At 37.2% G+C, this 14,286-nt stretch overlaps 1 protein-coding gene across 1 annotated transcript in view; it reads right to left on the bottom strand.

Moving 5' to 3' along the window:
• Positions 1-14,286, bottom strand: part of EPSTI1 (epithelial stromal interaction 1) — a 118,727-nt gene that overhangs the window by 68,434 nt on the left and 36,007 nt on the right. Inside the window, exon 6 of the mRNA XM_045839129.1 lies at positions 12,639-12,712. Coding sequence (XP_045695085.1) covers positions 12,639-12,712 — 74 coding nt within the window. The remainder of the gene's footprint in view (positions 1-12,638; positions 12,713-14,286) is intronic.

Here is a 14,286-nt window from a genome sequence, read left to right as displayed (position 1 = left end):
TGTTTGTCTTGGTGCATCTGATATGTAGTATGGGGTGGAGCCTTAGATATTCACCAGGGCAGGCAATGCTCATAGCTCTGTTGTGGTGCTATAGGTGGGGGAGGGGTTAGAGAGGGAACAAGGTGGCTTGTTCAGCTCTCTGTTGGCTTTCAGTCACTTTCCCCACTACCCCCACATGCAAATTGGGCCCTTCTGGTGCTGATTCCTAGGTGGGTTGTTTTGTGAATATTCTAGGACACTTTGGGTCTCTCCAGTGAACTCTCCTGTGAGGCTGGGAGTTTCTCCCACTGCCTCAACCCTCACAAGTTTTTTCCATCAGAGGTTTTGAGGCTTTATTTCCCCACGTTGGAACCCTGGGTTGTGTGATCTGTCTCTCTCCCCAATTGTTCTTCCCAGTTCACCCACCTGCTCTGCCAGCTGCTGCCTTGCCTGCCCAGGTCCTCTAGCTGCTGACTTGTTTTGAGTCCTCTCCTCCCCTCCTACTGATCTGAATGAATATTTCTTCTTTAACTCCTTGGTTGTCAGAATTCCATACAGTTTGATTTTCTGTCACTCCTGGTTGGTTTTTTGTTTTTAAATATTTTGTTGTCCTTTTGGTTGTGTGAGGAGGTACAGTGAGTCTACCTATACCCCCTCCTTGGCCAGAAGTCTCTGTTTTTCCTTTTTTATAAATATATTTTTCATTTTTTAATTATAGGTGACATACAATATTATATTGGTTTCAAAGTAACCAACATAGTGATTAGACAATTAGACAATTATATACCTTATGAAGTGATGACCACCATTAAGTATAGTACCCATCTGGCACCATACATAGAAATTACAATATTATTGACTATATTTCCTGTACTGCATCTTACATCCCCATGACTATTTTTAAAAAGATTCTATTTATTTTATTTTGAGAGGAAGGGAGGAAGAGAAGGGAAGAAACATCAATATTTGGTTGTCTCTCATGTGCCCTCACCTGGGGACATGGCTCACAACCCAGGCATGCCCTACTGGGAATTGAACCAGCAACCCTTTGGTTTGCAGGCTGGAACTCAATCCACCAAGTGACAACCACCAGGACCCATGGCTATTTTTATAACTGGCAATGCGTACTTCTTAGTTCCTTTCATGAATTTTACCCACGCCCCCAATGCCATCCTGCCTGGCAATAATCAGTTTGTTTTCTGCATCTATGAATTTGTTTTTTTATTGTTGTTCAAGAACAGTTGTCTCCATTTTCCCACTTTCCCCCTCCTCGCCCACCCTCCCATCCTCAATCCTACCCCCTTTGTCTTTTTCCATGGGTCCTTTACACATGTCCCTTGATGACACTTCCTCTTCTTTTCCCCATTATCCCTCTTCCCCCTTCCCTCTGGTTACTGTTAATTTGTTCTCTATTTCAATGTCTCTGGTTATATTTTTCTTTCTTCTTTGCTTTGTTGATTAGGTTCCAATTATAGATGAGATCATATGGTATTTGTCTTTCATCACCTGGTTTATTTCACTTAGCATAATGCTCTCCAGTTCCATCCATGCTGTCATGAAGGGTAGGAGCTCCTTCTTTCTTTCTGCTACATAGTATTCCATTGTGTAAAAGTATCACAGTTTTTTGATCCACTCATTTACTAATGGGCACTTAGGTTGTTTCCAACACTTGGCTATTGTAAATTGTGCTGCTATGAACATTGGGGTGCATAGAGTCTTTTGAATTAGCATTTCAGGACTCTTAGGGTACAATTGCAGCAGTGAGATTGCTGGTGCAAACGTCAGTTCCATCTTTAATTTTACAAGGAAATTCCATACTGTTCTCCATGGTGGCTGCATCAGTCTGCATTCACACCAACAATGTACTAGGATTCCCTTTTCTCCACAATTTCACCAGCACTTAATGTTTGTTGATTTGTTTATGTTGGCCATTCTGGCCAGTGGAAGTGGAATCTCATTGTGGTTTTAATTTGCATCTTTCTGATGGCTAGTGATACTGAGTATCCTTTCATATGTCTCTGGGCCCCCCGTATGTCCTCCTTGGAGAAGTATCTGTTCAGGTCCTTTGCCCATTTTTTAATTGGATTGTTTATCTTCCCGGAGTGGAGTTGTGTGAGTTCTTTATATATTTTAGAGATCAAACCCTTGTCCAAGATATCATTGGCAAATATATTTTCCCATGTGTTTGGTTCTCTTTTCATTTTGGCCGTGTTTTCTTGTTTGTGTTTCATTCATTTATTTTGCTTTTAGAATCTACATATAAATGAAATAATATATTTGTCTTTTTATGTATGACTTATTTCACTTAATATCAATGTTGTCCCAAATGGCAAGATTTCATTCTCTTTTTTTGACTGAGTAATATTCCATAGTGTATAAAATTACCTTTTAAATGATCTTGTTCATTTTCATGGCTTTATATTTACATGCTCATAATTTCTAAACTTCTACCTCCCACCTATCTGCTCACCCAAGCACCAAATTCATATGTATAACTGCATCCCCCAGGCATCTCAAACTTACCATGTTAAAAATCAAACTTTTGATATTTTTCTGCCCAGACCTTGGTCCTCTTCTAATAGTCCCCATCTCAGCACATGACACCATTATATTATACATCCCACATTAAGTCAGCAACTTGGGAGTCACCCATATTCTCCCTTCTTCCTCATCCCTGAAAATGTCTTACTGATTTTCTATAAAACATACACACTAGTCCCCTTTAACCATGGGGGAATATACCACGATCCCTAGCAGATGCCAGAAACCATGAATAATATCAACCTAACACATACCACTTTTTTTCCTATTCATACATAAAGTTTAACTTATAAATTAGGCACAAAAAAGATTAATGACAATAACTAATAATAAAATAGAACAAATATAACATATAATGTAATATGTTAATGTGGTTTCTCTTGATAACTGATCTGATAACCTAGAGAGCTGTGTGACTAATGGGCAGGTAACAAAAACAGGGTGAATATGCTGGGCAAAGGGATGATTCATTTCCAAAGCAGAATGAAGCAGGATAGTGTCAGATTTCATCGGATTTTAAATTGGTGCACAATTTAAAACTTGTGAATTGTTTATTTCTGTAATTTTGGACCATGGTTCACCACAGGTGTTTAAAACTTCATGAAGCATAACCACAAATTAGGAGAGACTTCTATATTACTCTTTTCTGCATTGACATTACCCTATTCTGGACTACAATCAACTCCTGCCTGGACTACTGCAGTAATGTTTTTATAAGTACACCTCAGAGGTATTATGGGTTTGGTTCCAGGCCACCACAATAAAGTGAATCACAAAACTTTTGGGGGTTTCTAGTGCTTATAAAAGTTATATTTATAACTTTTACTGTAGTCTAATAATTGTGCAATAGCATTATGTCTAAAAATATTCATACCTAAACAAAAAATACATTAATCATCACCTAAGCCTTCAGCAAGTTGTAATCTTTTTATTGGTAGAAGGTGTTGCCTGGATGTTAATGAAAATGCATATTGTAAAGTGCAAAAAAGCAAAGCACAATAAAATAAGTTACTCAGATACTAGCTCCTCCTTTTCCATTTTTGTCTCTTCAAACCTATTCTCAACACAGAAAAACAGAGTAGCCACTTCTTTAAAAATAATAAAAAAGCTTCTAAAGGTTCACCCTGTGGCTTTAATAAAAGCCAGGCTCATCCCTGTGCAATGGCTGAATATGTGACTCCTGCCTATCTTGTCAACTTCATGATTACTCTTTTCTTTTTCCAGTTCAATCTACATACACCAGCTTCTGTTCAGGTTATGAAATACACTGTGTGCTGGTTCCTCAGCCTAGTGCTCTCTCCCCTGTTTCTCAGCATGGCTGGTCCCTTCTCATCCTTCTGTCTTCTGTTCAAATGCCATTTTCTCAGAGTTAGGACTTTGCTGTGACGCTAAGAAGATTCTCCCATCTCAGTCCCATTATTCTTGATCACAGGTAGAGATCACTATCTCCACCACTGTACTCCCTGATAGGAATTATTATAGTCTGTTATGCTACATATTTCTTTGTCAGCTTGTTTATTATCTGAATTTCCATATTTGATGATGGAGCCATATTTACTCTATTCACAATACATGCCTAGAACCTACTAAGGTAACAGTGCTTAACACATGCCAGGTGCTCATTTTGAATAAGTGAAAGCACATGTCCTAATGCTAAACATTATCAATACATTTATATGTTTGACAATGTAAAAAATAGAACTTTTATTTGCATTCCTCTGGTCATTAGTGAGGCTCAATGTTTTTATTGATTTATGTTGTTTCTCTCTTAACTGCTTATTCAAGCCCTTTGCCAATTTTGCTAGAGTTCTTCATAAAACTGAGACTTTGACAATCACTTTTGAGGCAAATATTTTTTCCTATCCTATCACTTACTTGTAACATTGTTCACTGTGACATCTACCAAAAATTTTTTTCTGTAGTCAAATTTTTATTTTTCCTTATGGCTTCTGAGTTATGTATAAGGCTTAGAAAAAAGTTTCTACACATTCTTCATCACATTTATTATCATTATGTTGACTAAATACAATTAAATTGTTGGTACTTTTTTGGACTCATTTGAAAAAATACTTTTATCAATAGCTAAAGTCCTGAATTCCCATATATTCATGAATCTATTTGTAGACTCTCATTCAATAGATCTACTTATTTATTAAAATGCCAACAACAATTTATTACTACCTATCTCTCTCTTTCTCTCTCTCTAAAATATATATATATATAAACTATATATAAAGTACATGATACAACAAGCCTCTCTCATGTCCTTTAAATTTTCCATTCTCAAGTTTGTCTATTTTTGAATATTCTCTCTTCAAAATTAGATCAAATTCCACATGAAATCCTATTTTATTTATATATTAACAAGAGGGAAGACATCCTTGATTTGACTTTTTTTCTTTTATAATAAATAGATGGCTACATTTATTTTCATCTCCTTTTAGGTATTTTACTTTTTATATACATCTATGTCTTAAACATATACCCACCTGTCTTACAATGTGGATATTTATTGCAAATACAATTTCTCTTTCAATTATATTTCATAATGAATTTTTGATGGTGAATAGGCCTGTTTGGAGTTCCTTCATACCTTCTTTCCCCATGTGCTCCAGGCACTATGCTTGATTTCTAACATGAATTAATTATATTGATTAATCTTCTTTTGAACTAGCAAGAATTCTAGCCCAAGCCCTTGTGAAACATGGGGAAATAGAGGCTCACAAAAATTAAATAATGTTCTTCAACTAGTAAGGACAGAGGTTAAAGTATGACCCCAGACAACCAGTCTAATCCCAGATCTGCCCTCCCAAGAGGGCAGCATTGATGGTACCAGTTTCCAGTGATGAAATAATTAAGTGAAACTACTTTTAAAATAAGGCATTAATCACCTTTTATCTTTTACTATTTATTCACTACATACTGAGAAAGACAGAAGCTGTCCCTGACAGCCAGGACCCCAGGGCTGGGCCCTGGTATTCTCCTATTGGAAATAATTTTACACAATATCAACATCAAAAGAGACTGTGACTGTGATGGATCATGATAAAAAATAAGATTACTCCATAACATGTCTGAATGAAGACAAATAACACATGAAACTTTAAAAAAAAAAAAATATATATATATATATATATAAACCTTTCTTAGCTACAACAGTAGCCAAACACCCCAAAATTCTGGCTTATATAAGTGACAGCTGTGTCTTTATCAATTACAAAACTAACCTCACTCTGTCTTCCCCCTCCTTTTAGGTAAGATTGATTAAAACACTGAAACAGAATTACCCCTGCTTCCTGAGCAAAGCCCTGCTGTCTCAAACCCTCCCCCACCAAATCACCCAACAAAAGGCCAATTCTTCCTATTAGTCATTTCTTACACTTTCTTACTACAGTGGCCATGACATCTTCTTACTAAGGTGGTCCATGGTGTGTCTAAGGCATTTAGAATTTATTTTATGAGCAATGAGAAGAAATGAGGCTTTTAGAGGAGGGTAGCAACATGACCAATGCTGTGCTTTAGAAAACAAAATCTGACAAAACATTTAAGACAGTCAAGAGAAGAGGAGACTGTTGGCAAAGACAGTTATGAAGCTATTCCAGTCACTCAGAGGCTGGCAAGGAAACAGAAGCCATAATACAAAAGGCATGCAAAGGTGGTGGCAGCAGGAATGAAAATGAGTTAACATCCACTAGGACATCTGCAGAAAGAATGAAGAGTGGGTAAAAATTTTGATATGATCTTAACCGTCAACATGATTTAACATTCAGTAGGCAGAGACTCTCTCAGATCTGAGTTCTCATAAAATGTTCAGTCTTATACTGAGCAAAATAGATACAGGATTTTTGTATCTTTAAGTTCACTTCATTAGCATAAAATAGAAAGTTATGAAAAGGATGACTTTTGATTCACCTTACTTGGACTATAAAATGTGAGGTTGGATTTAAGTCTACCATATGGATAAGGGATCAATTTAGCCCTTAACTGTCTTCCAGAAGCTCCTGTGAAGGGCATTAGAAGTTTTGTGAGCGCATTAGAAGGCAAACATGAGGCCTAAGTATGCATATTCAGCATACCTATCTAGATCCTCAGCTATAAGCAACTAAAATAGATAAAGATATGCCTACTAGGAACTAATCACACTATTATTCAAATGGAAAACAAGGAGATGCATGGTTCCAGTGGCAGAAATGAAGAAAATTTCCCAACATTATAATTGACAGGCTAAGCACGAGGTGGCACTTGACAATTTAGAAATAGGAATGTCCTATTTTGAAAAGAGCTCAGTCCTAAGAGCTCTTCAAAACTAGGGTTTTATGAACTGAGCCCTGGGGGACTTCCAGTCAAGATAGAGGCATACAAAGACATGCTCCACCTCCTTGCACAACCATAAGAAGGTTCACAACTAACCTCAAAAAAACAAACAAATAAACAAACAAACAGCAACCAAAAAAAACCCCACCCAGAGCTGCCAGAAAATCAAACTGTATGGAAACCTCACAACCAAGGATTTAAAGAAGAAACATTCATCCAGACAAGGAGGAGGGGCAGAGATGGGAAGCCAGAGTAGAGAGGACATGGTGTGGTGGCAGCAAGGCAGGAACAGTGATTGAGGTTGTCAGCAGAACAGGCAGTCCCACATTCACATGTGGTGGATAAAAATGGGAGAGATACTTTGGGAGTGAGCAATTCAAGCCCTAGGCCAGACCGCAAGGCCCAGGGTTCCAGTGCCAAAAAATAAAGCCTCATAACTTCTGGCTGTAAAAACCCATGGGGGTTGGGTTGGCAGAAGAAACTACCAGTCTCTCAGGAGAGGCTACTTAAAGGGCCCACGTGGTCCTAAATCAAACGCAAACCCACCCACTCTGGGAACCACCAGTGGGGCAGCAGCTAGAGGAGAGACAGCTGCATATGGGAAGTGGGTGAAGTGACTGGAAATTGGATGAGTGCCAAGCATGCTTCAGTGGCATTTTCCCCTCTCTAACCCCTCTCCCACATACAGAGCCACAAAGCAGTGAAGCAGGTTTCCCCACCCTGGGAAATACCTAAAGTTCTGCCCCATACAACTTAACAGTTGTGTTAAGACAGGGAGTCAAAGCAGCTCCACCTAATACACAGAAGCAAACACAGGAAGACTGCCAAATCAAAGAGAAAAAGAAATATGGCCCAAATGAAAGAACAGCAAAACTCCAAGAAAAAGACTAAGCAAAAGAGAGATAGCCAACCTATCAGATGCAGAGTTCAAAACACTGGTGATAAGGATACACAGAGAACGTACTGAATAAGGCAAAAGCATAAAGGAAGAAATGAAGCCCACACTAAGTGAAATAAAGAAAAATCTGCAGGGAAACAACAGTGAAGAAAAGGCATCCAAGGCTCAAATCAATGATTCAGAATATAAGGAAGAAATAAACAATCAACTAGAACAGAATGTAGAAACAGAAACTTAAAAAATTAGGAGAGAGCCCTGGCTGGTGTAGCTCAGTGGATTGAGCGCGGGCTGCAAACCAAAGTGTCGCAGGTTCGATTCCCAGTCAGGGCACATGCCTGGGTTGCTGGCCATGACCCCCAGCAACTGTACATTGATGTTTCTCTCTCTTTCTCCCTCCCTTTCCTCTCTGAAAATAAATAAATAAAATCTTTAAAAACAAATTAGGAGAGAATAAGAAGAATCTGGGACATCTCCAAAAGTGCCAATATCCAAATCATAGGGTGCCAGAAGAAGAGGAGGAAGAGCAAGAAATTGAAAATTTATTTTAAAAAATAATAAAAAAACTTCCCCAATCTGGTGAAGGAAATAGACATACAAATCCAGGAAGTACAGAGAGTCACAAACAAGTTGGACCCAAAGAGGTCCACACAAAAACACATCATAATTAAAATGCCAAAGGTTTAAGATAAAGAGAAAACCTTAAAAGCAGCAAGAGAAAAGCAGAGAGTTACCTACAAAGGAGTGCCCATAAGACTGTCATATGACTCTCAAAAGAAACTTTGCAGGTAAGAAAGGACTGGAAAGAAGTATTCAAAGTCATGAAAAGCAAGGACCTACATCCAAGATTACTCTATCCAGCAAAGCTATCATTAAGAATGGAAGGGCAGAGAAAGTACTTCCCAGATAAGGTAAGCTAAAGGAGTTCATCATTACAGAGTCCGTATTATATGAAATGTTAAAGGGATGCATCTAAGAAAAAGAAGATCAAAACTATGAACAGTAAAAAGTCAACAAACACAACTATCAACAACTGAACCTAAAAAAAAAAAAAGTAAACAAACAACTAGAACTGGAACGGAATCACAGAAATGGAGAACACATGGAGGGTTAGCCATGGGAGAAGGAAGGGGGAGAAAGGGGGAAAAGGTACAGGGAATAGAAGCATAAATTGGTAGGTACAAAATAGACAGTGGGAGGTTAAGAATAGTATAGGAAATGGAGATGCCAAAGAACTTAAATGTATGACCTGTAGACATGAACTAAGGTGGTGATTGTAGGGTGGAGGGGAATAAAGGGAGACAAAAGTGGGGTAACTGTAATAGCATAATCAATAAAATATACTTTAAATGGTTATTAAATATTAATTAACATTTTAAATGTTCAAAAGCTACCCAATTCTCTGCTCTTCAGTAAATCCTTAAGAAAACATTGTTTTTCCTGACACCCACACACAAAATGCACCTAACTACCCCCATGCATCCTACCCAGGCACCCCCCATCAGTTAAATAGGCTCAAAATTTAAACTTGTCCCTACATCCATCAAAAGAGAACAAAATGATTAGAAAGATGACTATAGCCCTCAAAATAAATTACCATTTAAAATTTTAAATGCTGAGATTTTACTCAATGTTTTAAATAACATAAATCACAACATCTCCCTTTGATATTAAAAAAAAACACAACAAAGCGTTTATTATCTGTTATTTCAAACACTCATATCAACCAGTAATATTAATAGAAAATGCCATTCTGAAAAGTATCACATTTGACTTTTTATAAGTAGGAAAAACTTACAGAGAGTAAAAATAACAGTGAAAACTACACCAAGGTTAGATGTCAATTTCTACCCTTCACCTTCATGCTCAAGAATTCTAGAACAAACATTGAATTGTGAAATTTGAGTCTGTCCCCAGCCAGAGTAGCAGACTTAATGCACCATTAATCTGGTCTGCTCTCAGCTGCCAATTGAAATAGTCAGTCATTCAATTTTTAAGGAAAAGAGAGCACTGTAGAAGTGTATTCCAGAGGTCTTCTCATAAAAACAATCCTGGGTGCTCCATCTGCATGTGCAATCTGCTGGGGTATTTTCAGCCAGCCTGCCTGGGCGGATTAATGAGTACAATTAGGAAACAACCTCACAGGCATTCAATAAACTGCCTTCATTATTACACTCAGGAGAGTCCCTTTGGATGTCAATAAAAGCCTAGTTTTCTGCCTGTTAGCCAAATAATTGGCAACACTAAAAATAATCCGAAGCAAATGAACGAAGTCAAGAACGAGGTGCTCAGAGAGAGCACATTAGGATTCTCCTGGTGGTGCCCCAAGATGCTATTGTGAGCATTTTCTCTAGCAGCTTGGATTTACGGTCTGCTCAATCCATGCTCACCTTCTCTACAGAAAGAAAAAAACTTTCCTGGTCTGCTCATTGAACCACACGTCACAGCAACAGCATGCTGAAACTGGCAAGGACATGAGGTATTGACTAGTTAAAAAATTTTTCTTAATTGTGTCTCTATTTTGTGTTTTTTGGTTCAACTGCTTCAGGAGAATCTAATTTTGGGGTGTGGGGAGAGAGATGGAGACCAGCCTGTTTGGTCTGGTGAAATCTTTGTGCTATTAAAATTCTAACAGCTCTTCTAGACAATTTTGCCCCATAAACTCACTCTAAGAAGGTATGACCAAGGCTTGTAATCAAGGATCCATCTTTTTGAAGAAGTCCCTTTCATATTTCTAACTATATAATGGCCATTCATTTCATGAACTAATGGTCTTTTAATTTCAAAAGTAGTTCAAAAGCTAAAGTTTAAAAAAAAAACTCATAATACTTCTTGTATTTTTCAATAGGCTTTAAAAATCAATTTCAGATGCTTCTCATTTTTAGCCAACTTCTCTCTTTCCTGGTTAACTGGGACTTTCAGAATAAGCAAAAGAAAGATCAAGAGTGAAATGTGCGTGTAATTGGATTCAGCTCCACTGAAAGTTGTGAAGTAGCTGAGGTTAAAACATTTTTTTTTCACAGACAAAAAGATGATTGATCTCTAGTATTTAGTAAAACACAAATTCAAGAAGCTGGAAGACTATGAAAGAAAGGAGATTGAATGGCACACAATCTGCATGTCCTTTAAAGTTCTCTCTCATCCTTGACCTTGTCATGTTTAAAACTCCAGAAAATGGGCTCATTCAACTTCCCAGTCCTGTGCCTAAAAGCCTCCTTTTTACAGTGTAAAACTAGGATGCCACAAGATGTATATATTTGTTATTCTTTTATCTCTAGGCTACAATTGCCTCATGGTAGTTCCTTATCTCTTTCACTTGCTCTGGTTGGCCTAGAATTAAACTCTCATCCATTCTCTACCCATGAATGGGGCTCAGTAATACAGTAATGCCCTTAATTTATTGCCTCCCTCCTGCTATCTCTGTAAGAGAGAGAATTTCTGGTGTTTAGCTTCCCATCACTCCCTCAATAACACCCCCCTCCCCATGCCTGCCTTAGAAGAGAAGTAGGGAAAGACAGGCTATGGCTGTTATGATTCAAATAAGAGTAATGTTCCTTTTAACTTAGAGAGGAGAATGTCACTCATCTCCCTTTCATCCAAGCCCATATCATCTCCCACTCATTTTCTAGTCTAGGTAGCACAGGCCAAGTACCTACTTGCTTAGGGGCAAAGTGAAGAGCTGAAAAACTTCCTTTCCAGTTTCTACGTCTGATTGTTAAAGCAAGAAAGAACTGCTTACGATTGAGGCAGGATAATTTCAGTGGAGTCAGAAAACCAGAACACTCTGTATTTACAGGAGGAGCATGATTTAGGGTGTTATAAATGCTCACCCCTTAAATTCTGCAAAGGAGATAGAATGATGAGAAGAGAAAAGAGGTGGGAATCAGAGAACAATCCACATGAAAATGGAAGGTAAATGACTAGGTCTTGTGGGCCAGAAATCTCATACAGTCCTAGCAAAATGAAAGTTGTCTGATCCATTGAACAAGGACTTCTATTAAAAGTTTGATTTCAAGTTCCTATAATATTCAGGCACCTTTGTGACCTTTACAGATGATATCTTACTTAATCCTTACAAATTGCCTATGGGGAAGATTATTATCCCCATTTTTTAAGAAAATTGAAGTTCAAAGAGGTTTAGTAGTTTGTCCAGGGTCACATCTGAGAACTGCAGTAAGACTTTGAACCCAGATCTGCTTGGCTTTAATTCCACTCCTTTTGGAATTAACCTTGGGCCAGAGATACGTTCCTTTGGTTTTGTTTAATCTTTTAAGCAATGTGCAGATAATCTAACTACATAGAGTTAGCACACCAGCTTATCTTTAAAGTCTGTGTAACAGAGTACATTACCTAATTATAAAGCACAGGGTAGTCGTACTATACATGTTAACTGCTGTAATTCACAAATCACACTGGAAAAAAGTACCTTGGTGTATAACCACTAATTGGCACTTTTGCCAATAATTGCTAAAAACTTTCTCAATTGTTGTCTATGAAAATACATGTGTGGAATACTCCTCAATCCATTAGGTTAATTTCTAGTTAGTTTAGATTCTGCATGGGTACTTTTTTTTTCAAACACCTTCTTCCTTATGTGAGTGTTTTGGAAGTCAGTATAACCAGAAGTACCCTAAATCTCCAAAGAATCAAGTCTTTCAAGTGATTTATAATGAAGAATTCCTCAAGTTTAGCAGTATTATTTCTAATCAATTGACTAAAAAAGATATTGGTGAACACAAATGTTTCTAACCTGAGAATCTCACTTACAGAATGGAGTTCAATTACATAATTAATATAATAGCCAATTATCCAATACCAGAGGACTGGAAAAGTTAGCATCACCTAGAACTAAAAAGCATAATGAATAATATGCCTATAAAGGTACAAAGTCCTGAAAACATAAACTTACTATTGCTGATGCTCTCTAAATGCTTCTCTTCTGAGGTTTTCTTGAAGTCTTTTTTTCTCCTTTAGTTTTTCACTCTGAAATTTCAAATATAAAATTGTAATTTATTATGGAAACAAATGAGTCATGATATTAAAGTTACCCAAGGGCTAAAACCCTTAGGCTTAATTGGCCTCAATGGTCTAATGTGGTACCTACCAGGGATTCCAAGGCAGTATCCCACTCACAGCCCCTGGGCACTGCAGTGAAATCCAGGAGCCCCAAGTGATTTCATTGACTCCCTGCTTTCAGCTTGATCAGATAATCTCAGACTCCACATTTCACATTTATATTCCTTAGTTCAAACAACAGCAACATTTATATTTTAAGCAGGGTTTTCAAAATGTTCTTAGAGAAACATGAAATTTCTACACCAAGTATGTTAAAATTATAATAAATGGTTAATAGTTTACACAATATTTATATATATTAACACATTCAGGAAAAGACTTTCAATAAACCAACCCAACACCCTTCTGACTTAGAATCAGACACTTAAAGCTGCTGAGAGACTGAACAACATAAGGTCATTAAAAAGCCATCCACTTAAATAGAAAAGAGGTCTCTCTTTTTTATTATAAGTTGCTTATTAGAGACAAAAAAATTCCTATTTAATATTACTGTCACCATGGCTCTGGTATATTTTAATCCAATTTAATAACTCAGAAGAATTGCTTTTTATTCACTATAACACAACTGTCATTTTTTAAAAACTTGCCTAAGAAAAACACGTAAAATTCCTGGACAACAAAGTTAATGGGTACTTGAAACATGTTCTACAGCACAGGAGAGATGTGAAGTTTTAAATGAATCTAAGGAGACGTGAGCAGCTGGGTTTGATTTAAGAAGAAGAACCAGATTTGCCCAGCATGAAGAAGTGTGAAAAGGAACTCATGGAAACCATCACTTCCAAACCCTGATGTAAGTTTGGCTTCACCTTTCAAAGAGAGGCAGAAATTACTCATATTTTTCATTTGTATAAAGCTCTTCATTCACACAGAACTATTCAGTAGTCCTGTTTGAAAGGCAAAGTAGATGATTTCAGTTTCAGAAAAATACAAAGGAAATTTACTAGAACCAACATGAATCAATTTCAGTGTTTTGGAATTATAAACCCAAATAAATATGATCCTAATCTAGAAAAAAAACCTGATTCATGAAACCAAAAGTGATCAATTATGATGTGCTCCCTACATCTGTGAGGGGAAAAAATGTTAAGACACAGCCAGCAAGCAGTAGGCGTTGCTTAAACCAGTATTAGTAATGCCACTTTGAGAATGATGAGGCAAAAAGACACACAAGCACCTAGAGACCAAGGTTGGGTTCCTTTAGCAAGGTCAGAAATTAAAAAGTGGTTTTACTCTCTTCACTAATAAAGTATCACCGAATTCATCTCATGAAAACAGTAGCTAAATTTCATCCAACAAAGGTCTGCTTATTCCTTAGAAGCTTGTGGAAAAGTATTTTTGCAATACTGGAATATTTGAAAAATTGTATCCAATACCTACCAATGTATATGTACCCAAATACTTGGATCTCAGACTTTATCTCTTTCTACTTAACAGTCAGTTAAGGAGTCACCCAAACAACTTGCACATATATCTACAAATGC

The sequence above is a fragment of the Phyllostomus hastatus genome, unplaced genomic scaffold (genome assembly GCF_019186645.2).
Source record: "Phyllostomus hastatus isolate PE091 unplaced genomic scaffold, TTU_PhHast_1.1 phas_contig_29, whole genome shotgun sequence".
Classification (NCBI taxonomy): Eukaryota; Metazoa; Chordata; class Mammalia; order Chiroptera; family Phyllostomidae; genus Phyllostomus; species Phyllostomus hastatus.
This window is presented reverse-complemented; position numbering and strand designations above follow the sequence as displayed.